The sequence below is a fragment of the Choloepus didactylus genome, chromosome 4 (assembly GCF_015220235.1).
Source record: "Choloepus didactylus isolate mChoDid1 chromosome 4, mChoDid1.pri, whole genome shotgun sequence".
NCBI classification, from domain to species: domain Eukaryota; kingdom Metazoa; phylum Chordata; class Mammalia; order Pilosa; family Megalonychidae; genus Choloepus; species Choloepus didactylus.
Genome location: NC_051310.1, coordinates 196,083,141 through 196,109,055, shown reverse-complemented (window position 1 = coordinate 196,109,055; position 25,915 = coordinate 196,083,141). Strand labels below are relative to the sequence as shown.

General features: G+C 38.3%; 1 protein-coding gene and 1 pseudogene across 1 annotated transcript in view; both read left to right on the top strand.

Moving 5' to 3' along the window:
- Positions 1-25,600, top strand: part of LOC119533101 — a 128,842-nt gene extending 103,242 nt beyond the window's left edge. The window contains exon 4 of the mRNA XM_037835211.1: positions 24,773-25,600. Coding sequence (XP_037691139.1) covers positions 24,773-25,239 — 467 coding nt within the window. The 3' untranslated portion in view covers positions 25,240-25,600. The remainder of the gene's footprint in view (positions 1-24,772) is intronic.
- On the top strand, positions 18,971-21,340 carry LOC119532530 (annotated as a pseudogene).
- Positions 25,601-25,915: the final 315 nt, after the last annotated feature.

Below are 25,915 nucleotides of genomic sequence, written 5' to 3'. Positions count from 1 at the left end.
ATGTCCTTTATATCCTTTGCCATGTTTTCATTCCTTGATTGTAGTTCTTTGATTAATTGTGCCAAGTACTGTGTCTCTTGTGATCTTTTGATTTGGGTGTTTGGAATTGGGTTCCCCATATCATCTGGTTTTATGATATGCATTAAGATTTTCTGTTGTTTTAGCCTCTTGGCATTTGCTTTGCTTGATATGTTTCTTTCAAGTTGTAAAAAAAAAAATACCAATCTAATTTTTCAGAACTACAAGTTGGTGGCATGCACTTTCTCTAACTAACCAGCAGATGGCATCTGCAAGTCACCTATACCACTCAAGTCATTTCTTCTCAACTTTGTCCTTGTGGTGTGTGGGGAAATGATTCTTGTGGGGTTCAGTTGGTGAACTCAGTTTGGGTGTGTTGCTGGAGCTGTCTGCCCTGAATGTGGGACATGTGTCTGGGTGGCTAGGGAGGCAGGGCAGCTTTAATATTCACACCCCCAAGTGTTCCCAGAGATTCAAGGCCACTGCAAGAGTCTAAGCCTTCATTTCAGTTCTGCCCCAGATCCTCTTTGTCACTGACCCACAAACCACCAGCACTGACATAGCATCCCTGGGTTTTCTGAACAGGTCCCCCTTCTCAGCTGTGATCTTCCAGGACCTCTGCAGAGGGGAGGATGAGCTACATAACAAGTGCATGCTGTACCTCAAGGGAAGCCCCAGGCCACCAGGCCTTGCAGAGGTGCTCTGAGTCTGATGCAAAGATGGCTGAATGGGGCATCTCAACACCCCCTCCTCACACAGTTCCTCCTTCCCAGCTCTGGGACAACTGGCATGGCTTTGAGCTGTGGGCACAGCCCCAGGCTGGAGTGTCTCCAGCCCACTGGGGGCCAGCTGCAAGCCATGGGGTTTCTTTCTCCTTCTGGCTCTCCCCTCTGCTCCCCTCACCCTGAGGGAATCTGCAGTGGGCTGTCCTCCACACCAAACACTGAGAGTCTGGCTCAGCCTGTTCCTGCTGTGCTTCACTGCATGGTTCCCACCATCACAACTGCAGCTGCTCCTGGGTTTTTCCCTTTTTTAAAAAAAGAACCAGTCCATCTTCAAATGCCAACCCCTGGCTTCTGCACACTGCAGCACAGCTGTGGGTCTTTTAGCCAGCTTACTCATTTCAGAATGCAGACTCCTGGTTTCACCAAGTGTATGGCCCCTGTTGTTCTAGCAGACCTTGTCCAGCTGGTGCATTGCTGAAACTGGTATTCTGGGTCACCTTCTGGTTTTTATCTAGTATTTTTCATGGAGGTGTTTTTTTTGCCGTCTCACCTAGCTGCCATCTTAGGTTCTCCCCCGATAAGGTTTTAATATCCAGAATATATAAAGAACTCCTATAACTCCACAACATAAATGCAAACAACCCAATTTAAAAATGGGCAAAAGACAGGAATAGACATTATTCCAAAGAGGAAATACAGATTGTTAAAATGCTCATGAAAACATGCTGAACTTCACTAGGTATTAGGAAAATGCAAATCAAAACGTAAATGAGATTTCATTTCACACCTACTAGAATTGTTGCTATTAAACAAGCAGGAAATCAAAAGTGTTGCAGAAGATGTGGAGAAAAAAGGATACTTATTTACTGTTCGTGGGAATGTAAAATTGTACAGCCACTGTTGAAGATGGTTTGTTGCCCTTCAGAAAGATAAGTATAGAGTTGCTTTAAGATCTGGTGATCCCTCTACTCAGAATATACCCTGAGGGACCAAAATCAAGGACATGAACAGACACTTGCCCACAGATATTCATCACAGCATTCTTCACAATGGCCAAAAGATGGAACAATCTAATTGTCCATGAGCCTATGAATGAATAAACAAAATGTAGTATATATATATATATGTGTGTGTGTGTGTGTGTGTGTGTGTGTGTGTGTGTGTGTGTGTGTGTGTGTGTGTGTGATGGAATATTATTCAGCAGTGGCAGTGAGAAGGAATGAATTCCTGGAGCCTGTGACAACATGGGCAATCTTTGAGAACATTATGTTTTGTTAAATAAATGAGACACACAAAAAGACAAATAATGTATGATCTATTAATATTAAAATTCCTAGAGAGAAAATCTAGAATATAGCTTTCCAGGAGATAGAATGAGGCTAGAGAATTGTGAGTGTATGCTTACATGTGCAGAATTTTTCACTGGGTTGAATATAAATGTTTGGAAGTGGAATGAGATGATAGTACCACATTATGGTGAATGTAATTAAAACAGCACTGAAATATGTGTTTAAGATTTGCAAGGGGAAGTTCATGTATGTCACTAGAAGGAAAGATAAAGGTTAAAACATAGGACTGTAAAACACAGTGGATCTTGTGGATGATGACTATGATTGGCAGTACAAATATTAAAAAACTCTTTCATGAACTGGAATAAATCTGTGTCACATTGCAAGGAGTTGATTGTAGAATTTTATATGAGAAAAATGCACCTATTACAGACTATCAACTGTAGTTAACAGTAATACTTTTTATATTCCTTCATCAAGAGTTTCAAATATACCACACCAATGCTAGGGTTCAATAATAGGGCTCAATAACCAGGATGGGATGTTTTGGATTTTTATTTTTATTTTTTTAGTAACAAAAGTGTTCTAAAATTGATTGTGGTGATGAATACACAACTATGAAAATGACAAGATGAAATTTAAACTTAGTATTCCTACCACAGTTGACCCCAGTTCCCAAGCATTAGACCACACCTCTCATTTCATTGATCTTTTTAACCCATACTTACTCGTTTCAACATATACACACAAAGACCTACAAATCCAATGTCTCTGAGACCTTAACCACAAGTATTAATCAAGGCTCAATCTGAAGATGACTCAGAATATTTTCCCATTTCCATGGCTTCATCCAGCACAGAGATTACTGGCACTGATGTACTAAAGCCTCATAAATTTCCCAATGCATTTTAAAATAAATATCGTACATACAAGTAAGCCTTGAAAATTAAACTATTCTTCCATCTTTCAAAAATATTTTGGAACACTTCCATGCCTTTTTCTCTTAATGAAATTTGGATAGGTTTTATTCACATACAATAAAATCATCCAAAGTGTACAATTATTCATAGTACCATGACATTGTTATGCATTCATCACCAAAATCAATATTTTGCCATTTTCATTACTAAAAAAATAAGAATAAGAAAAGAATAAAAATAAAAGTAAAAATACAACATCCAAAACATCTCATACTCCTTTCAACCCCCTACTATTCATTTACTTTTTGTCAACCTTTTTCTACTCATCTGCCCATACATTGGGTAAAGGGAGTGTGAGCCACAAGGTTTCACAGTCACCCAGTTACACCATATAAGCTATTTAGTTATATGATAAACTTCAAGAACAAATGATACTGGATTGCAGTTCAACAGTTCAGGCATTTCCTCCTACCTATTCTAGTACACTAAAAACTAAAAAGGAATATCCACAAAATGCATAAAAATAACCTCCAGAATGGCCTACCGACTCCATTTGAGATCTCTCAGCCACTGAAATTTTATTTTGTTGAATTTTGCTTCCCCATTTTGGTCAGGAAGTCTTTCTCAATCCCATGATGCCAGGTCCAGGCTTCTCTCTGGAAGTCATGTCCCACATTGCTAGGGAGATTTTTTTGAACTTGTATGGTCAGTTTATTCAAACACCATAAATACATGGAACTTTGAATAGGGAGTGAAATTGGTTGGCTTGTACAGCTTAATGTGAAGCCCCAATGCATCCCAGAGTAATTTGGGTGGAGAATAAAAAGTATTTGCAATGCCCCTTGAGGAATTGGTAGAAATGTGGAAATATTAAACTTCCCTACATGAGGTGTCACTGATATTCTCACAAACATTGGGGGCTACCTATTTAGAAAGCCAAGCTCTGAATCCTGGGGCTTGCTCTTATGAAGATTTTTATTGCAAAGGAGAGGCTAAGCCTACCTACAGTTTTGCCTGAGTCACCCCAAGAGAACCTCCTATCAGGGAGATTTACAACCCAGGGGGTCATGTCCCACATACAGGGATGGCAGTGTGTTTACCTGCCATGTGGGCTTAGAGAGAGACAGGCCGCATCTGAGCAACAAGACAAGTTCTCTGGTGGTGACCCTTGGGCACAACTATAAGTAGGCTTAACCTCTCCTTTGAAGTAACAAGTTTCATAAGGGAAAGCCCCAATTTTGAGGACTTAGACTAAAACAATATTAGTCCCCAGTACTTGTGAGAATATCAGGAATTCCCCAGGTGGGGAAGTTTAATGTTCCCTCATTTTTCTCAGGCCCTCAAGGGGGCTTTGCAAATTCTTTTTTATTCTCTGCCCAATTACTCTAGAATATATCAGGGCTTCATTCTAACCTGTACAAACCAACCAGATCTCACCCCCTATTCAAAGTTCCTTGTAGTTATGGTGTTTAAATAAACTGACCATACAGGTTAAATTATATAGCATGCCACAGAAAGTATAGATTTTGCACCAAATAAACATCTCTTATTTTGGTCTCACACAGAAGCTGAGGTTTTAAAACACAGTCAGTATCATCCTTTTCCCTAGTCTGGTTTACCTTAGTTACAATCAAGTCCATTTCATTCATATTTCTAAAGAATCCCAATCTCTTTTTCAGTATTTTGAACATTTTCTTTATACAGTAATGCTGACATTCATAGCTGATGAGCTCAGTCTCTGAGTCACAGGTGTCACACAAATACCCAAAGTTACAGGAACTGACCAGATAATACACAAACAGCTCAGCATCTTAGAACTTAGAGATAACCATTACAACTCATGAACAGAAGTGACTGCTGTAAGAGATTACTATCTAGGAACCTTTATCATAAGCCTTCCCCTGACAACCTGTACTCTCAGATTCAATTCTGAGAGTTTGCAAATAATGGTTAATCCATTTTAATGAGGTGTTATAATGTTTGTCTTACTTCACTCAATATACTGTCCTTAAAGTCCATTAACTTAGGTGCATAGCTCACAACTTCATTTCTTTCATACCACCAGTTGATATTCCATTGTATTGTATACCACAATTCACCATTCTGTTTTTCATTTGAGGTACCCTGAGGTCAACTCCATGAATTGTGAATCATGAATATGACTGCCACAAACACCAGTGTACAATGTCCACTCATGTCACTGCTCTAAGTTTTTCCAAGTATATACCCTATATTGGGGTTGAAGGACCATATGGCAACCACGTAGTTAGCTTCCTGTGGAACAACCACACTGCCCTCCTGCTGGGCTGCATCATTCTACTGCCCTAACAACAGGGAATAAGTAATCCGTCTCTCCATATTTTCTCCAGGACTTGTAACCCTCTGTTTATTTTTAACAGTTTTATTAACACACCATACAATCACCCTAAGTGAACAATGATTCCCAGTATAACATAATTATGTATTCTCCTCCACAATCTATATGAGTACATTTCCATCTCTTCACCAAAGAAAGAGGAAAAGGAGAAAAAATACAATAGCTAGAAGAAAAAATAGAAATAAAATACAATGAATGTTCAGACAACATCACCACCATGAAGAACACCATATCACTGATATACCCCAGTTATAGACATTTAGCTTTGGTGTATTGTACTTTTTACAATTAATGGAAGCATCCTACAATGTTACCACTAACTGTAGAGTCTAGTTTGCATTGACTGTATTTTTTCCTTATACCATCCAATTTTTAACACCTTGCAATGTTGACATTCATTTGTTCTCCCTCATGTAAAAACGTCCTTATGTTTGTACATTTAGTCACCATCATTGACCATTCTAAATTTGTCTAAGTTATACAATCCACATATTTTTCTTCTATCTTTCCTTCTGGTGCCATGCATGCCCTTAGCCTTCCTCTTTTAAACATAGCCACACTCATCTTTTTCAGAGTACTTACAATATTCTGTCAGCATCACACACTATTATGCTATCCTTCCCATTTCTAGATCTATACTATCATTCCTGTTGAACCTTCTATACTCATTCAGCATCAAATCCCCAATCCCTATCCTCTTTCTATCTCCTGATAATCTGTGTTCCCAACTCTCAAATTTTGCTCATCAATGTTAGTCCATATTTGTGAGACCATACATTATCTGTTCTTTTGTTTCATGCTGACTTCACTCAATGTGATATCTAGTGTTTACCATTTTGTCTTTTGGATTTTATATGGCATACATTATTTTATTTTTATTTTTACTCTGTATTTAATTTTACCCTTACTGATAGTCTTCATTTCTACACTCTTCTCCAAACCTCTCTCTTCTGTCTTTTTCTATCTGTCTGTAGTGATCACTTTAATATTTCTTGTAGAGCAGGTATCACAAACTCTGTGTCTGTCTGAAAATATTTTAAATTCTCCCTCAGTTTTGAAGGACAGTTTTGCTGGATATAGAATTCTTGGTTGGTAGTTTTTCTCCTTAAGTATATTAAATATATCATACCATTGCCTTCTTGCCTCCATGGTTTCTGATGAGAAATCCACACATGGTCTTATTGAGCTTCCTTTGTATGTGATGGATCACTTTTCTCTTGCTGCTTTCAGAATTCTCTCTTTGTCTTTGACATTTGATAGTCTGATTATTGGATAATAATCTTGGAGTCAGATTACTAGATCTATTCTGTTTGGGGTACATTGTGCTTCTTGGATCTGTAATGTTATGTCTTTCATAAAAGATGGGAAATTTTCAGGGACTATTTCCTCCATTATTCTTTCTGCCCCCTTTCCCTTCTCTTCTCACTCTGAGACACTCATGACATGCATATTCATGTGCTTCATATTGTCATTCAATTCCCAGGGACCCTGCTCATATTTTTTCCATTCTTTTCCCTGTCTGTTCTTTTGAGTGTAGGATTTCAAATGTCATGTCCTCCAGTTCATGAATCCTTTCTTCTTCATCTTCAAGTTTGCAGTTTTATGTCCCCATTGTGTTTTTCACCTCTTTCATTGTGCCTTCCATTCCCATAAGTTCTGCCAATTTTTTCAGACTTTCAAGTTCTCTCTTATATTTGCCCAATATCTTCTTTATAGGCTTCATCTCTTTTGCCATATCTTTCCTCAATGCTTTCATTTGATTTTTGCATTAAATTAGGTTTGTTTGATAATGTCATTGTTTTGATTCCTGTATCAGAGTTCAAGTGTAAGTTTGCTCCTTTGACTGGGCTGTATCTTTGTTTTTCCTAGTGTGCCTCATAATATTTTGTTGTCTAGGCATCTGGTTCCCTTGATTACTCCAATCATATTTTCCCAGACTAGATGGGCCCAGTTCTCAGGAGGAGGCTGTATTCAGTATCAGGTTGGTCTGAGGGTGAGACCCAGCAGCTTGTCAGACTTTCCTCTGAGGCCTCTAGCCTCTGTGCTTTTCCTATCCTGCCCAGTAGGAGACAATTTTTAGCCTACATCTCCCCACCAGTGTAAAGAGTTGTGGAGTATTTAATCCTCAGTGGACCCTGTCCCAGACAGAGACTGAGGTTATGAGAAGCAAAGTTAAGCTGTTTCTGATTTTTTCCCCAAGGCCCTAGGGTCTGAGTTGTCTGAGAGAGGGTTGTCACTTGAGCTGGGCCCCTCCTCCCTTTACTTAAGTAAGGTAAGCCCTTTAGGGAATTGTCTCCTGCGCTTGAGTTTTTCCTTTCAATCTCTATCTTAACTCCACCTTTGCCTGGGTCAATTCTGACAATTGAAAATGCCTGAGGCTTTCTCAATTGAGCTAAACTAAATAAGAGGAAAAAGGGATAAAAGCAAGAGGTCAGCTTTTCAGAGCCTATCCCCAACCCTCCAGTCCACCAGGCAAGAAGCAGTGTTGGTACCCAGTTCTATTTGCACCTTCTCTTAGAACACATCCTTTTTCTAGTACTCAGAGCTCAGTGGACCTCAAAATCCTCTGTTTTAATTTATTTATGTATTTTCTCCATCAGCCCTGCCTTCTCTCTGCCAAAATAAACCCCTGGTTTCCTTTTCTGCTTGCTCCAGGTTGATCTCTGCTCATAGCACTTATTCAGTCATGCAAATTTGTTAATTAGACCAAAAATTGGAGCTTGGTTGGGCTACATTCCCTTTCTACCAGCAGGGACTGCTTCTTTTTTCCATAGGAAGTTTTCAACTCAGCCTGCAGTGGGTAAATGTGCCACTCTGCAGTTTGGGGAAATTTGCTTACAGTTCTATGTGGCAATCTCAGCCATTCCACCCATTCCTGATGGTTGTATGATGTTGTCCAGTCATTGTTGTCCCCCCATCAAGTGTTCCAGACTATTTCCTAGTTGTTCCTGGCTATTTACTAGTTGCTCTAGGGACTAACTAATTCCACACCTCCCTATGTTGTCATATTTCCCCACCTCCATCTCCATGCCTTTTGAGTCTCACTAATTATAAATTTTCCCTCATTTTTCACAAACAGGATGCCCTCCCACTATGAAATGAATTATTTAATTTGAATAAATATTCATCTCTTTGCCATAATAATTGTAATATGCCTGCATTCTTACCCATCAGTGATCCCTGAGCTGCTAAAATCTACATGTTATTTCTATTCTTGTCTAAATCCAATTTCTGCCCTTTTGTCCCTTTCTATACTTCTCTTTCAAGGACTTCATATTATGTATTATAAATTTAATCTCCTTTTACAGATGTCTCTTCATCACTTCCCCATCTATCCCTTTATCATTTACTCTCATTCAATACATATGTTTTTGAAATAAATCCTAATCCGAACCTATTTATTTATTTATTTATTTATTTATTGTTATCTTACAAGGTCTTTCTTAACCTCCACAATGAACCTTAAAGAGTAGTAAGACTCATTTCATACAAAGATTTAAAATATTTGGTGTTCTCTGAATAAACCATCCAGGTTTTATAGCACAGTTGACCATAAGTAGGATATGTTTTAGCTGATTTAAATAAATATATTTAGCTTTTAAATATCTCAGGATATCACTTGCACTAGAAAAGAATAAACTCTTTAAGAAAAAATGTCTAACTGAGGTACAAACATTTTTTCCCAAAAGACTAACTTTTTAACCTTGGCTTTTTAAAACAAAATTATTCTTGAACACACAACAATAAAAAATTCTAAAAAATTCACAGCATGTAATAATTAAATAGCAGTTATTTTAGGGAACCGTGTATTGAATTTTTAAGTTACTCTAATGTAACTCATATATATGTTATTTTGTCTTTCCAAAGACAATATTCTTGCACCAGTTTACCCATTTTCCAAAAATCAATCCCACCTCTCATTTTACTGATCTTTTCAACACACTGAAACATTCTTGGGGAAAGTGATGGTCAGATCACGTTGTTTCTAAGAATGAATGTGTTTTAGTGGTATATTCTGAGCCAGACCTGTGTCAGTGTCATACTCACAAAGAAAACAACTAGACCATCTGCCCTATGGAAACATGGGTTATGGTAGAAGAGATCATTTAAAGTAATAATATGTTTAATTTGAGTACATAGTCCAAAAGGACTTCATTTGTGGATATGAGATTAACCCTTTGGAGGGAACAATACATTAGCTGTGACCTTAATGATTTAGATAAGTAAAGCCATCTTAGAAAAGTAGCTTGGAACTGGAATTTGTTTAATGGGAACATGAGAATGCAATTCCCCAAAATGAAAGCAGACTGCACAGAAGATAATTTGGCTTGTCTGGACAGAAGAGGACAGCAGGTTGGAAATTTCAATATCCTAAGGCCATTGTAATTCCTATTATCCTTGTTCTAATAACAGTAGGAACCCATTGACAAAGTCAAACCCTGATGTGGTTAGATTTACATTTGTTAAGAGGGCTTTTTAGGTACAGAATGCTTTGAAGTATGAACTAGAGAACATATCTGAAGAAAAATTGGTAAATTTTAGATGTTCATTGATGATTGTCCATGGCTTGGTGAAAGGAATGGGATCTCTGACTGAAAGTGTTATTTGAGGAGTCAGGAATAATTGAGACTTCCCATCTCAGATACTACCTGGACCAAGAGCAGATGATTTACTTGGGGCCTGACTGAGTCATCTTTGAGGGGATACTACCAGACAAATCTGGGTCAATGTTAGCATCAAAAGTGGAAGTTACTATATTGCCACAACCTCTCCAGCACATATCTTTCTTTTTTTAAAAAATGTCCATTCAAATTGGTGTAAAATGGTATCTCATCATATTGACATTCATTTCACTAAAGGCTAATGATGTTGAGCATCTTTTCATGAGCTTCTTGGCTATTTGCTTATTTCCTTTGAAGAAATATCTATTGAAGTCTTTTCCCAAGTATGTTGCTTGGCCTTTGGTTGTTGAGTTGTAGAATTACTTTATATATTCTGGATATTATACCCCAATCAGCATGTGATTTCCAAATATTTTCTCCTGTTTTGTATGTTATCTTTTGTTCTGGTTTGCTAATGCTGCTAGAATGCAAAACACCAGAAATGGGTTGGCTTTTATAAGAGAAGGTTTATTTTGTTACACAGTTACAGTCTTAAGGTCATAAATTGTCCATCAACAAAGGGTACCTTCACTGGAGAAAGGCCATTGGCATCTGGAAAACCTCTGCTAGCTGGGAAGACATGTGACTGGCATCTTCTTGCTCCTAGGTTGAATTTCAAAATGGCATTCTCCAAAATGACCACATCAGCTTCCAATGGCCATCTTCAAAATGTCTGCCTCAGCTCCAGCTTGCTATGAGCTCCTTCTGTCTGAGCCTATATAGTGCTGTAGTGAACTAATCAAGGCCCACACTGAATGGGCATGGCCACACATTCATGGAAATTATCTAATCAGAGTTATCACCCACAGTTGGATGAGTCACATCTCCATGGAAACACTCAAATAATTACAATCAAATCAATACCAATATGTCTGCCCACACAAGATTGCATTAAAGAATATGGCTTTTTGGGGGACATGACACATTCAAACTGGTACATCTTTCTACCTTCATTATGATGTCTTTTGAGGAACAAAAGATTCTAATTTTTTGGTGCCTCATTTATTTATTTTTTCTATCATTTCTTCTGTTTTTGTGTAACTCCTAAGAAACCTTACCTATGACAAAGTCCTGAAGATATTTCCCTGTTTTCATTGAGGAGTTTTATAGTTTTGGCATAGTTCATATTAAGCTCATTGTTTCATTTTGAGTTGACTTTTGTCTATGGTATGAGATACGGTTCCACCTTAATTCTTTTACACATAGATATCCAGGCTCCCCAGAATCATTTGGTAAAATGGCTTTTGCTTCCAATTGGGTGGATTTGGCATGTGTTCTGGTTTGCTAATGCCATCATTTTTGCAAAACAGATGAGATGGATTGGCTTTTATAAAGGGGGATTATTTGGTTACAAACTTCCAGTCTTAAGGCCATAAAGTGTCCAATGTAAGACATCAACAATAGGGTACCATGCCTGTTTGGATGTATTATGTCCCACAAAACTCCATGTTCTTTGATGCAATCTTGTGGGTGTAAATATATCAGTGTTGATTAGGTTGGACTCTTTTGATTGTTTCCATGGAGATGCAACCAGTAATTCCTATGATTAGGGTGTGATCTGCTGATGGGATTGTTTCCATGGAGGTGTGGCCCTGCCCATTGAGCTTGGGTCTTGGTTTAATTACTAAGCCCTATAAAAGCCAGAAAAAAGAACTTCAGAGAAGTTGCAACAGAGAAATATTTTGAAGATGGCCATTGAAACAGACTTTTGCTAACACTTTGCTCTGGAGAAACTAAGAGAGGACCAGAGACCCCTAAGAGAAAAACTTTGAAGAACGCACAGGTGCTGAGAGAGGAGTTGAAACACAACCTGGGAGCAAGCAGTTGCCAGCCACAAGCCTTCCCAGCTAACAGAGATGCCAATGGCCTTTCTTCAGTGAAGGTACCCCATTGTTGATGCCTTACCTTGAACACTTCATGGCCTTAATGCTGTAACATTGTAAACAAATAACCCCCTTTATAAAAGCCAATCCATTTCTTGTATTTTGCAAATGGCAGCATTAGCAAACCAGAACAGGTACCTCCAGCAAGGATGGCCAGTTGTGTCCAGAAAAACTGTCTAGCTGGGAAGGCACATGGCTGCCATCTGCTCCAGAGTTCTGGTTTCAAAATAGCTTTCTCCCAAGAAGCTCCTCTCTAGGCATCTGCTTTCTCCTAGGTTGTGTTCCCCAAAATGTCTCTGTAAGTTGCTCTGAGTTCCTTCTCTTTTTAGCTCTTTTACATGGGTCCAGTGATTTAATTAAGACCCATCTTGTATGGGTGTGGTAACACTTCCATGGAAATTATCCATTCAAATGTCTTGCCCGCAGATGATTGAGTCATATCTACATGGAGACACTCAATCAATAGGTTCCAACATAATCAACACTAAATTCATCTTGTCCACAACATTGTATCAAAGAACATGGCATTTTGGGAGACAATACATTCAAACTGGCGAAGCATACCTGTGAAAAATCAATTTGCCAGTGGCAGAGAGATTTCAAATGGAGTCAAGGGGACATTCTGAGATTATTCTTATGTATTATATAGATTTCCTTTTTAGTTTTTAAGGTGTTGGAATACCTAGAAGGAAATACCTGAAACTGTTGAACTAAATCCCAGTAGTCTTGAATCTTGAAGATGATTGTGTAAACTATATAGTTTGTCCTGTGTGACTATATGATTGTAAAATCTTGTGAGTCACACCCCCTTTATCCTGTGTATGGACAGATGAGTAGAAAATTGGAAACAAAAGATACATGAATAATAGGAAGGGATGTGGGATATGTTTTGGGTATTCTTTTTTGCTTTTAATTTTATTCTTTTTTTTGCAATAATGAAAATACTCAAAAATAAATTGTAGTGATGAATGAACAACTATATAATGGTACTGTGAACAATTGGTTATACACTTTGGATGATTGTATGGTATGTGTATATATATCTCAATAAAATTGAATTTAAAAAATCAATTGGCCATAGACATGATGGTTTATTTCTGAACTCTTGATTTGATTCTAGTGGTCTATTGGCTGATATGTGGGTCGCTGTGACTATACCATGCTCTTTTTATTACAGTGGATTTGTAATAATCTTTAAAATTGGGAAATGAGAGTTCTCCAACTTTGTTTTCCTTCAAATTGGTTTTGGCTATTCAGGGCCCCTTACCTTTTTATATAAACTTTGTAAATCACTTTCCCATTTCCACAGAGAAGGCTGTTGGAATTTTGATTGGGATTGTGTTACATCAGTAAATATCTTTGGGTATAATTTATATCTTGATAATATTTTGTCTTCAAATTTATGAACATGAAATTTCCTTCCATTGATTTAGGTTTCCTTTGATTTCTTTTAGCAATTTTATGTAGTTTTCTGTGAACAAGTCCTTTACAAACTTGGTTAAATTTATTCTTAGATATTTGATACAATTAGCTACTGTAAATGAAATGTATTTTCATTTCTCTTAACATTGTTTGTTACGAGCGTACAGAAATCTACTGACTTTTCCATGTTGAATTGGTATCCCACTACTTCACTGAATTAGTTTATTACCTATAGTAGCTTTTGTGGATTTTCTAAAGGATTTTCACTATATAAGATCATGCCTTATGCAAATACAGAAAGACTTACTTCTTCCTTCACAATTTGGATTATTTTATTTCTATTTCTTGCATCATTTCACTAGCTAGAACTCCCATTGTAATCTTGGATAGCAGTAGTGACAGTGGGCATCCTTGTTTTGTTCCTGATCTTAGAAAGCTTTCAGTCTTCCACCATTGAATATTATGTTGTTTGTGGGGTTTTCTTACATGCAATCATTTTCACAAAGTTTCCTTCTATTCATAGATTAAGCATTTTTATCAAAAAGTAGTGTTGGATTTAGTCAAATGCCTTTTTTTTGCACCAATTGAGATGATCATCCATTTTTGTTTTTTTTTTTACTTCGTTCTGTTAATGTAATGTATTACATTTCTTGACTTTCTTATCAACACTTGTATATCTGGGATAAATCCCAGTTGACTATGCTGTATAATTCTTTTAAAGTGCTGTTGGAATTGGGTTGCTAGTATTTTATGAGGATTTTTGTATCATATTCATAGAAAATATGGTCTTTGTTATCACTTCTAGTATTTTATCTGGTTTTTGTATGAGGGTGATGTTGGTCTCATTCAATAATTTAGGGAGTGTTCCCTTCTCTTCAATTTTTGGAAGAGCTTGATGAGGATTGGTGTTAAGTCTTAGAATGTATGGTAAAATTCCCCTGTGAAGCTATCTTGTCCTTGGTTCTCTGTTTGGGAGGTTTCTGATTACTGAATCAATCTCTTTATGATTAATTGTTTTGTTGAGATCTTCTATTTCTTCTTGTCAGTGTACATTGCTTCTAGGGATTTGTCTTTTTCATCTAGGTTATCTAATTTGTGGTTGTACAGCTGTTCACAATATTCTTTTACAGTCCTTTTTATTTCAGTGAGTCCTGTAGTGATGTTCCCATTTACATTTCCTTGATTGATCAAATTGAAATCTGATCTCTTTTTTCAGTTTCTATAACATTCGCTCTATGGGTAATGCTGAAATTCATAGCTGCTAGACTCTAGCTCTGATTTTCATGTTTCACTCAGATACTCAAAATTCCAGGGACCAACCAGGTTATACAAAGTTCAGCATCTCAGAATTTAGAAATAACCATTACAACTCATGAATAGATGTGTATGCCATAAGATTTACAGTCTAGGGACCTTTACAATAAATCTTCCTTGATAAACTATGCTCTTAGATTCAATTTTCAGAGTTTGAAAATTATAGTTAGTCCATATTAGTGAGGTATTATAATGTTTGTATTTTCATTTCTGGCTTATTTCACTTAACACACTGTCCTCAAAGTCCATTCACCTAGCTGCATACCCCACAACTTCATTCATTTTGCTGCCATTTAATATTCCACTACTACTGTTCACTGTTCTGTTTATCAGTCTATGTATCCTTATGCCACTTCCATTCATTGAAAATCATGAATATTTCCACCATAACACCAGTGTGCAAATATCCATTTGTGTTCCTGCTCTCAGTTCTCCAAGTCTATTCCCAATAACAGGGTTGCAGGACCATATGGCAACCATATTCTTAGCTTCCTGTGGAAAAACCACACAGCCCTCCAGATGGGTTGCACTATTCTACTTTTGCACCAGCAATGATTAGGTACATCCCTCTCTTCATGTTTTCTCCAGCTCTTGTTTCACTCTGTTTATTTTTCAAACATTCAATCCTACATAAACATTCAGTGGTTCCTTTTATAATCACAAAGGTATGCATTCACCAACAAAACCTATATGTGGACATTTCCATTTCCTCCACAAAAAAATAGGAAGAGTATAAAAATTAAAAAAAATCAAGAGAAAAAATGGTGAATAAAATTGTAAAAGAAAAAAATAAAATATGTTTAAAAGTTCAAACAATAACACCACAACAAAGAATTCCATACTACTCCATTATATCACCATCTTATGGAAATTTAGCTTTGCTCTTTGCCTTTGTTACAATTAGTGGAGGAAAACTACAATGTTACTGTTAACTGTTGACTCTAGTTTGCATTGATCAAGTTATCCCCAATACCATCCCATTCTCAATATCTTGCAAAGTTGATGTTCATTTCTTTCCCCTCATGTAAAAACATTCTATTTGTACATTTAATCACCACAATTGACCTCTCTTGTTTTCACTAAGTTATACAGTTCCACTCTTTATCCTCAATATTTCCTTCTTGTGTCCTACATGCCAATAACCTACTTCCAGATGAGCTGCACCATTCTACTTCAACCCCAGGTCTCTTTTGTTTGCTCCTTCAATGGTGAATTGTTTCCATCCTTTCACTTTCAACCTACTTATATCTTTGAATTTTAGATGAGTCTCTTGTAGACAAAATATATTTAGGTTATTTTTTATCCATTCTACCAATCTCTGCCTTTTGACTGGAGATTTTATTTCACTTACCTGCAAAGTCATTAGTGATAATGGAGGACTTTCTTCTGAATTTTGCTAGTTAGTCTTTGTAAACCTTGTTCTTTTTGCCCTTCAGTTCTTCCCTTATGTCTTCATTCATATTTTTGAGCAATATTAAGTTCCTTGACATTTCTATTTGGATAATTTTTTCATATAATTTACTTGTTACTGTGGTGGTTTGCAACTCTGTGTATACCAGAAAATAATATTCTTAAAGCAAATCCATTTCTGTGGTTGCTAACCTATTGTAAACAGGAACTTTTGAACATGACTACATTAATGTAAGAGTGTGGGTCATAATGTTCTTACTGGACTGATTTATTATGGGATGAATACACACAGACACACACACACAGAAAGCCAATGAAGCATGTAATTGCAAGCAACACAATTTGAAAAAGAATTGGGAGGGCAACAAATGCTACCATATGCCTTGCCATGTAGCAGAGGAACCCAGGGCCTTCAGGATACAGTCTTTGGGAAGAAAGCATCACCTTGATGATGTCTTGATTTGGAAATTTTTCTCAGCCTCAAAACTGTAAGCTCGTAAGCTAATAAGTTCTCACTCTGAAAAGTCAATCAATTTATGGTACCTACTTTGATCAGATTTGCAAGCTAAAACAATTACCACAGGGTTCAAATTTAGCCTCCGAAATCTATAACAAATTATATTTGATTTTATATCAAACTTATCTCAACAGTATATACATAAACTCTTTTTATACCCCCACACCTTACCTTTTTGGCTATATGTTACAAATTGCATCTTTGTAATTGTATGTCCAAAGCCATAGATTTATCATTAATTTTTAAGCATTTTTGTTGTGAAACATAACATATTGCAGAAAAATAACTTCCAAAGTATGTTTTAAGAAGTAGTTATAGAGAAAATGTCAAAATATGATATGGGTTACAGTTCCAAAATTTCATTTATTTCCTTCTGGCTTTTCTAATATCCCAGAGACTAAAAAGAAACATCCATATAATGTTACAGCAGTCACAATCATTTGAAAAATCCTATCTTCTCTGTTACTTCTCCTTCCACACATTTTATCATCCTCCCAATTTTCAGAGGTATTTGGGCAATGTCTATAATAGCTTCTTCAATTTGGACAGAAGTGTTGGCATTAGGCAGTAGGGGATGCAACTGTTTGTTGTCCATGGAGAGACTGGTATCTCTGAGTATCAGGGCTTATCTGACATAGGAAAAATCTGAGTTTTAAGCTTTTGAAAAATGAACTTAGTGACTGAAAACCTTTATAAAATCACATAAGTAGGCCCTGGGTATTCTTTAGAGTTCTCAGGAATGCTGTTGGTTGAAGCTCAGCATAGTGTGGCAACCTGCAATATCTGGCTGAAGCTTGCATAGTAGTAACCTCAAGAACAGCCTCCAGATTCTATTTGAAATCTCAGCCACTGAAACTTTATTTTGTTGCATTTCCCCCCACTTTTGGTCAGGAGGGCACTGTTGATCCAATGATGCCAAGTTTCGGCTCATCCCTGGGAATCATGTCCCATGTTGTGGGGGATGGTAATGAATTTATTTGCAGAGTTGAGCTTAGAGAAAGGCCACATCTAAGCAACAAAAGAGGTCCTCTGGAAGTCACTCAGGCATAAATATAGGTAGGCTTAGATTCTCCACTAGAGAAATAAGTTCAATGAGAACAAGACTCATGCTCAAGAGCTTGGCTTATTAAGTTATGTGTTCCTAGTGCTTGAGAGAGTATTAAGAATTTCCCACAGCCAGAAGTTTCTGTGAGGGAATTAGTGGAAAAATACACTTGTCTTAGTCACACACAGAGACCATGCTGCAGTGCACAGTGCCTACACCTCAACTCTGAGAGAGGCAACTGTGGGTGTATGAATTTGTGGAGGACTGGGGTCTAGCCCCTCAGGAAGAGAGAGGATGCAGAACCACTCCATCAATTAGCAGGTGAGAGAGGCATTCTCTGTTCCACTGCCTTTACCCTTTCTCCATGGAGGACTGTGGCACCCACAGCCTGCCTGGGCACAGAGTTGGGGACAAGGGAGAGAGCCATACAGAAACATCAAGGGCCCTTCCCCCACCCTAGAGGCTCTGGTGGGCACAACACACAGGGATCTTACTAACAAAAAGCAGGGCACCTCTTATCTGGCTAATGGATGATGAAGGTGAAGCTGTCAGCCTACAACACAATGTTAATACACTCAGATGCCTGGGAATCACCACACTGATCATGCTCTCAAGCAGATTCTCCACAGAGGGGCATAGTGCCCACCCCCTACCATGGGCTGGACTTTCATTTGATCTGGACAAAACACAGTGGGAAAAGCAGGATTGAGAAGAAGTGGTGGTCCAAGAGCACCATATGATGAGAAGACAGGAAAGTGCACTCTGGAAAATCAGTCTTCTGCCAAACATTGTATGGATGTCCAAATAGATTTGCATTTCCTAAAATATCCTTATCAAGATAATTGAATGACAAGAAGTCAGCAGAAAATCACAAAGCACATGAAGATGAAAGAAGATACAGCTAAGCCAAATGACCAATTAAAAAGCCAGAGGAGACACAGAATTTGCAACAACCAATTCAAGAAGTACATACAAGTCTCCAAAGCAACTTCAATGGGTTAGGTAAAGACATAAAGGACATCAAAAAGGCTCTAGAAGAGCATAAAGAAGAATGTGAAAGAATAAATAGAAAAATAGCAGATTTTATGAAAATGAATGATATTTTAGACCAAATTAAAAACATGCTACAGACACACAACAGCAGATTTGAAGGGGGCAGAAGAAAGCATAAGTGAACGAGAGAACAAGGCAATTGCATGCACATGAACAAAAGAACAAATGGTGAAAATGGTGGAAACATTTGAATTGGATCTCAGGGAAATGAGGGCAGAAGGTTATATATATATATATATAATTGGTGTCCCTGAAACAGAAAAATTGCCAGCCAAGAATTCTTTATCCAGCAAAGTTGTACTTCAAAAGTGAGGGAGAGAGGAGGAAGGAAAGAAAATGGCACCCATAGATTACAGCACCTACAGCCAAGCTGCAGGCCAGCAGGGCTACAGTGCATATTCTGCCCAGACCACTCAAGGATACACACAGACCACCCAGGCATATGGGCAACAAAGTTATGGAACCTATGGACAGCCCACAGATGTCAGCTATACCCAGGCTCAGACCACTGCAAACTATGGGCAGATGGCCTATGCATTTTCTTATGGACAGCCTCCTACTGGTTTTTCTACTCTTACCACCACCCAGGCTTACAACCAGCCTGTCCAGGGGTACAGCACTTGTGCTTACAATACCTCCACTGCTACTGTTCACCACAACCCAGGACTCCTATGCAGCTCAGTCTGCATATGGCACTCAGCCTGCTTACCCAACCTATGGGAAGCAGCCAGTAGCCTCCAGACCTGCAAGACCACAGGATGGTAGCAAGCCTAGTGAGGCTAGTCAACCTCAGTCTAGCACAGGGGTTACAACCAGCCCAGCCTAGGATATGGATAGAGTAACTACAGTTATTATCAGGTACCTGGGAGCTACCCCATGCAGCCAGTCACTGCACCTCCATCTTATCCTCCTACTAACTAGTCCTCTACACAGCTGACTAGTTATGATCAGAGCAGTTATTCTCAACAGAACACCTATGGGCAGCCAAGCAGCTATGGACAGCAGAGTAGCTATGGTCAACAGAGCGGCTATGGGCAGCAGCCTCCCACTAGTTAGCCCCACCCAAACCGGATCCTACAACCAGACTCCAAGTCAATATAGCCAACAGAGCAGCAGCTAAGGGCAGAAGAATTCATTCCAAAAGGACTACCCTAGTAGCACGGGTGTTTATGGGTAGGAGTCTGGAGGGTTTTCTGGACCAGAAGAGAACCAGAGCATGAGTGTCCTTGATAACTGGGGCAGGGGAAGAGGGGGATTTGATCATGGAGGCATGAACAGAGGTGGGCATGGGAGAGGACATGGTGGAATGGGTGCTGGAAGGCAAGGTGGCACCAATAATCTTGATGGACCCATGGATGAAGGACCAGATCTTGATCTAGGCCTGCCTGTAGATCCAGAAGAAGACTCTGACAACACTGCAATTTATGTGTAAGGATTAAATGATAACATGACTCTAGATGACTTGGTGGACTTCTTTAAGCAGTGTGGGGTTGTGGAGATGAACAAGAGGCCTGGGCAACCTATGATCCACATCTACCTGGACAAGAAAAGAGGAAAGCCCAAAGGTGATGCCACAGTGTCATATGAGGACCCACTGACTGCCAAGGCCACTGTAGAGTGGTTTGATGGGGAAGATTTTCAAGGGAGAAAACTTAAAGTCTCTCTTGCATGGAAGAAGCCTCCAATGAATAACATGCAAGGTGGTATGCCACCCCATGAGGGTAGAAGAATGCCACCCCTACTTCGTGGAGGTCCAGGGGGGCCAGGAAGTCCTGGAGGACCAATGGGTTGCATGGGGGGCCATGGAGGAGAAAGAGGAGGATTCCCCCCAAGAGGGCCCTGGGGTTCTTGAGGCAACTTATCTGGAGGAGGAAATGTCCAATACTGAGCTGGAGACTGGCAGTGCCCCAATCTGGCATGTGGAAACCAGAATTTCACCTGGAGGACAGAATGTAACCAGTGTAAGTTCCCAAAGCCTGAAGGCTTCCTCCTGCCATCCTTTCCACCTCCAGGTGGTAACCATGGCAGAGGTGGACCTGGTGGCATGAAGGGAGAAAGAGGTGATCTCATGGCCCATGGCAGTCCTGGTGGAATGTTGAGGTGGCTGTGGTAGAGACAGAGGTGGCTTCCATGGTGGCTGGGGCATGGACTGAGGTGGCTTTGGTGGAGGAAGATGAGGTGGCCCTGGGAGGCCTCCTGGACCTTTGATGGAAGAGATGGGAGGAAGAAGAGGTGGCCATGAAGGACCTGGAAAAATGGATAAAGGCGAGCACCATCAGGAATACAGAGACCAGCCCTACTAGACACAGAGACCCTGCAGAGCTGCATTGACTACCAGATTTTTATTTTAAACCAGAAAATGTTTTAAATTTATAGTTCCATATTTATAATGTTGTCCAAAAACGTTATGATTATTCATTGCCTGTACTTTAGTATTTTTCACCATTTTTGAAGAAATATTAAAATAAGTTAAATGGTAGTGTGCTTAGTTTGTTTTATTGTTTGTTTTTTCTTCTTCTTTTAAAGATGGTTGTTTAAGGCTAAACCAATGGAACCCCTTGTGAGCATGCTCAGTATCATTGTGAAAAAATCAAGAGGGTCTCTAACTGTAACAATGTTCATGGTTATAATTTTTTTAAATAAAATTCCAAATGTTTATAAACAGTCAAAAAAGTGATGGAGATTTTAAAACTTTCACAGACAAACAAATACAGAGAGAATTTTTTCACAAGAGATGTGTCCTGCAAGAAATATTTAACAGAGCCCTCTCAGTCAAAAAAAAAAAGACAGAAGAGAGGTCAGGAGATGGGCACAAAATTGTAGAGTATTAGTAAGGGTAACTTAAAAGATAAAAAGTGAAAAAGAGGGGAATATAGATTTGACAAATAAAAAACAAAGGATAAGATGGATGATTCAAGAACTGCCTTTAGAGCAATAACTTTGTATGTGAATGGAGTAAACACTCCAATTAAAAGATGCAGAGTAGCAGAATAGATTAAAAGTATGATCCATCAACATGCTGCTTAAAAGAGACTCTTCCTAGACCAAAGAATACAAATAGATGGAAAGTGAAAGGATGGAAAAAAAAAATATTCCACACAAGCTGTAAACAAAAGAAAGCAGAAGTAGCCATGCTAATATCATAAAAATAGACATTAAATACAAAGATGTCATAAGATACAAGGAAGGACACTATATATTAATTGGTGGGAAAATCCACCAAGAAGAAATAACAATCAAAAGCATTTATGCACTCAATCAGTGAGCCCCAAAGTACATGAGGCAAGCAATGGCCAAGCTGAAGGGAACAATAGAAGTGTCTACAATAATAGTGGGAGACTTCAGTACACCACTCCCTTCTATAGATAGAAAAACCAGCCACAGGATTATTTGGAAAATAGAGAACCTTAGCAATGTAATAAATCAATTAGATCTAACAGATATCTTTGTAGATTGTTGCATCCCCAAACACCAAATATTCATTCTTCTCTAGTGCTCATGGGATGTTCTTCAGGATAGAGCATATGCTACAGCATAAAGCAGATCTAAAGAATTAAAAAAGGATGAAATTATTCAAATTTCTTCCTCTGATCATAATGGAATGAAACTGGAAATCAATAACCACCATTGAAACAGAATTTTCATAAATATATGGAAATTTGTAGCTTTAAACATGTATACTAAAAAAGAAGAAAGAGCTAAAACCAAAGACCCAATTGTATACTTGAAGAAGCTAGAGAATGGTCAGCAAAATAACCCTAAGGCATGTAGAGGAAAATAAATAGCAAAGATTAAAGCAGAAATAAATGAACTGGCAAACAAAAAATAATAGAATAAATTAAACAAAACTTTGTTCTTTGAAAAGATTGACAAGATGGACAAACCCTTAGCTAGACTGACAGTCAAAAAGAGAAGATACTAATAAAGAAAATCAGGAATATGAGGGGGCCATCATCATGGAACCCAAAGAAATAAAAACAAATCATAAGAGCTGTTCCAGTTTGCTAATGTTGCCCTTTTGCAAAACACCAGAAATGGATTGATCATTATAAAGAGGGTTTATCTGGTTACAAAGTTACAGGGTTAAGGCCATAAAGTTTCCAAGACAAGGCATCAAAAAGGGTAACTTCACTGGAGAAAGGCCAATGGTGCCTGGAAAACTTTTGTTAACTGTTGTATTGAAGTCTCATAATTACTGTGGAAACATCTATTGCTTCCTTCAGTTTTGCCAATGTTTGTTTCATGTACTTTGGGGCACCTGGATTTCATGTATACACACTTATGATTGCTATTTCTTCTTGTTAATTGACCCTTTTATTAGTATGTTGTATCCTTCTTTGTCTCTTATGACATCCTTGCATTTAAAGTCTAGTTTATCTGAGATTAATATTGCTACCCCTGCTTTCTTTTGGCTATAGCTTGCATGAAATATTTTCCATGTTTCACTTTTAATTTCTTTGTATCTCTGGGTCTAAAATGAGGCTCTTGTAAGCTACATATTGATGGTTCATATTTTTTATCCATTCTGCCAATCAATATCTTTAATTGGAGAGTATAACCCTTTCACATTCAATGTTATTACTGGGAAGACATCTCTTGAATAAGCTATCATATCCTCTGCTTTTTATTTGTCAGATATTATTTTTTCCTGTCTATTTCCTTTAATGTACCTCTACTAAAACTCTTTATTTCTGTGCTCTTCTCCAGACCTCTCTCTTCTTTGTTTCTTTTCTCAGCCATTAGTGCTCCCTTTAGTATTTCATGTATGACTGGTCTCTTCTCAGCAAATTATCTTGGCATTTGTTTGTCTGTGAAAGTTTTATGCTCTCCCTCAAATTTGGAGGAGAGATTTGCTGGATAAAGTTTTCCTGGTTGGCATTTTTTCTCCTTCAGCATTTTAAATATGCCATACCAATGCCTTCTTACCTCCATGGTGGCTGCTGAGAAGTCACTATTTAGTCTTATGTTGCTTCCCTTGTATGTGGTGAATTGTTCCCTCTTGCTGTTTGCAGAATTTTCTCCTCTTCAGCATTTGACAATTTGATCAGAATATGTCTTGGAGTGGGTTTATTTGGATTTATTCTATTTGGAGTTTGTTTGTCATCTATGATAGGTATATTTATGTCATTTAGAAGGGTTTGGAAGTTTTCCCTAACAATGTCTTTGTATACTCCTCCTAGTCCTTTACCCTTCTTTTCCCTTTCTGGAAACCAGTGATTCTTATATTTATGCACCTCATGTTGTCCATCATTTCTCTGAGATCCATTTCCAATTTTTAGATTTTTTTCACCATTTTTTCTTTTGTACTTCCACTTTCCAACACAATATCTTTGAATTTGCTTATTCATTGCTCTACTTCTTCAAATCTGGTGTTGTGTGTCTCAAGAATCTTTTTAATTTGGTCAACATTTTCTTTTATTTCCATGAGGTCTTCTATCTTTTATTTACTCTTGCAAATTCCTCATTATGCTCCTCAAGGGTCTTCTTGACATTCTTTATATCCTGAGCCATTATATTGAGGTTTTTGATTACTTCTTTGATTAAATGTTCCAAGTTCTGTGCCTCCTCTGGTTTTTAAATTTGGGCATTTGTGTTATCCATATCTTCTTATTTCTTCATATGCTTTATAATTTTTTGTTGTTTTTGGCTCTTGGCATTTGCTTATTTTGATAGGGTTCTTTTAGGATATGCAGGCCTATTTAAACAATTATCTATAATTTGACAGAGCTACAGCTTGGTGGAGTGCAGTTTCCCTGATCTACCAGCAAATGACACTCTCAAGCCACCTATTACCCTCAAGCCAATTCTCCCCCAAATTTTCTATGCATCAGTTGGGGGACAAAACCATGTGGAGGTCCAATCACTACACCAGTTTTCCCTGTGCAGTGGGAACTGCCAGCTCTGTGGTTGGGGTCATTCCCTGTTCAGCTTTTCAGGGAAGATGGCTCTAAGACCCAGTACTCCAAGTCATTCCTGGGGTTGTGGCTGGAACACTCTAGGGCTGCAAAACACATCTAACCCTTGATCTCAGGTTCCCCAGAGTCCCTCTCTTTTGTGGGCCCACAAGACCCTGGGATTGATGTACAGCTACTGGCACTTCCATGTGGCAACCCTGACTCTTGGCTTCACACACTGCAGGCTTCCATGGAGGAGGAGTGTGCAACATCACAAGTCAGCTGAATCCCAAATTTCTTCAAAGAAGCTCTTGGCCATGGCAGAATGAACAGTCATCACTCAGCCAGCAAAGAAAGCCACTTGGGGCATGGAAACTACCCACTTCTTTGATAATCTGCCTGTGGCAGCAACCCATCCCTGGCTTGGGGGATCTTAGCTGTGGGTGTGCAAATGACTATCACCCATCCCAGATACTGAGTCAGGTGCCCAGGTCATGGGAGGCATGCCTCACCATGCTTGACTGCAGCTCCTGCTGCAAGCTCCCCCATGGCTTTCTGGGTCAGACACCAACCCACCTCCAATCACAGATGCTCACCTTCTCCTCACCATACTCATCTGTGACTCCGGCTACCATTTCTCTGGAAGCTTTCCTGACTGAGCACTCAATTATCTCCAAATATGGTCCCTCAGTTTCTCCTCTCTGCACTTGAATGTGACTCTGGCACCTGTTTCCCTGGAAGCAATCTGGACCAAACACTCACACAACTCCAAATGCAGTCTCTCAGTTTCTCCAAGTATACAGTCACTGTGGATGTAGAAGTCCCTGCCCAGGTAGTGGAACACTGAAACTGCTACTCTGGAGCACTTTCTATCTTTTAACTAGTGTTTTTCATGGAAGTGAATTTGCTTTGTCTCTCCTAATCTGCCATCTTGGTTCCTTCCCCCAATTTTTTGACAACTATCATTTTTGTAATTTATTGTGAACTTTAACATATACACAGAACAGCAATAATTTTCAAAGTACCATTGAACAAGTAGTTAGAGAGCAAATTTCAAAGAATATTATGGGTTACATTTCCAAAGTTTCAGCCCTTTCCTTATTGTGAAATATAGGATACATACAGAAAAGTGATAACTTTCAAAGCACAATTCATCAAGTAGCTATAGAGCAAATTTCAAAAAATATTATAGGCTACAGTTCCAGCATTTCAGTTATTTCCTTCTACCTATCCTAATACCCTAGCATCTAAATATATATACCCTAGCATCTAAATATATATATATAAATATATATATATATATAAAAATATATATATATATTTAGATGCTAAGGTTTTATATATATTCATATAAAGATTCAGTATTCATACTGTGAGCAGTTAATTG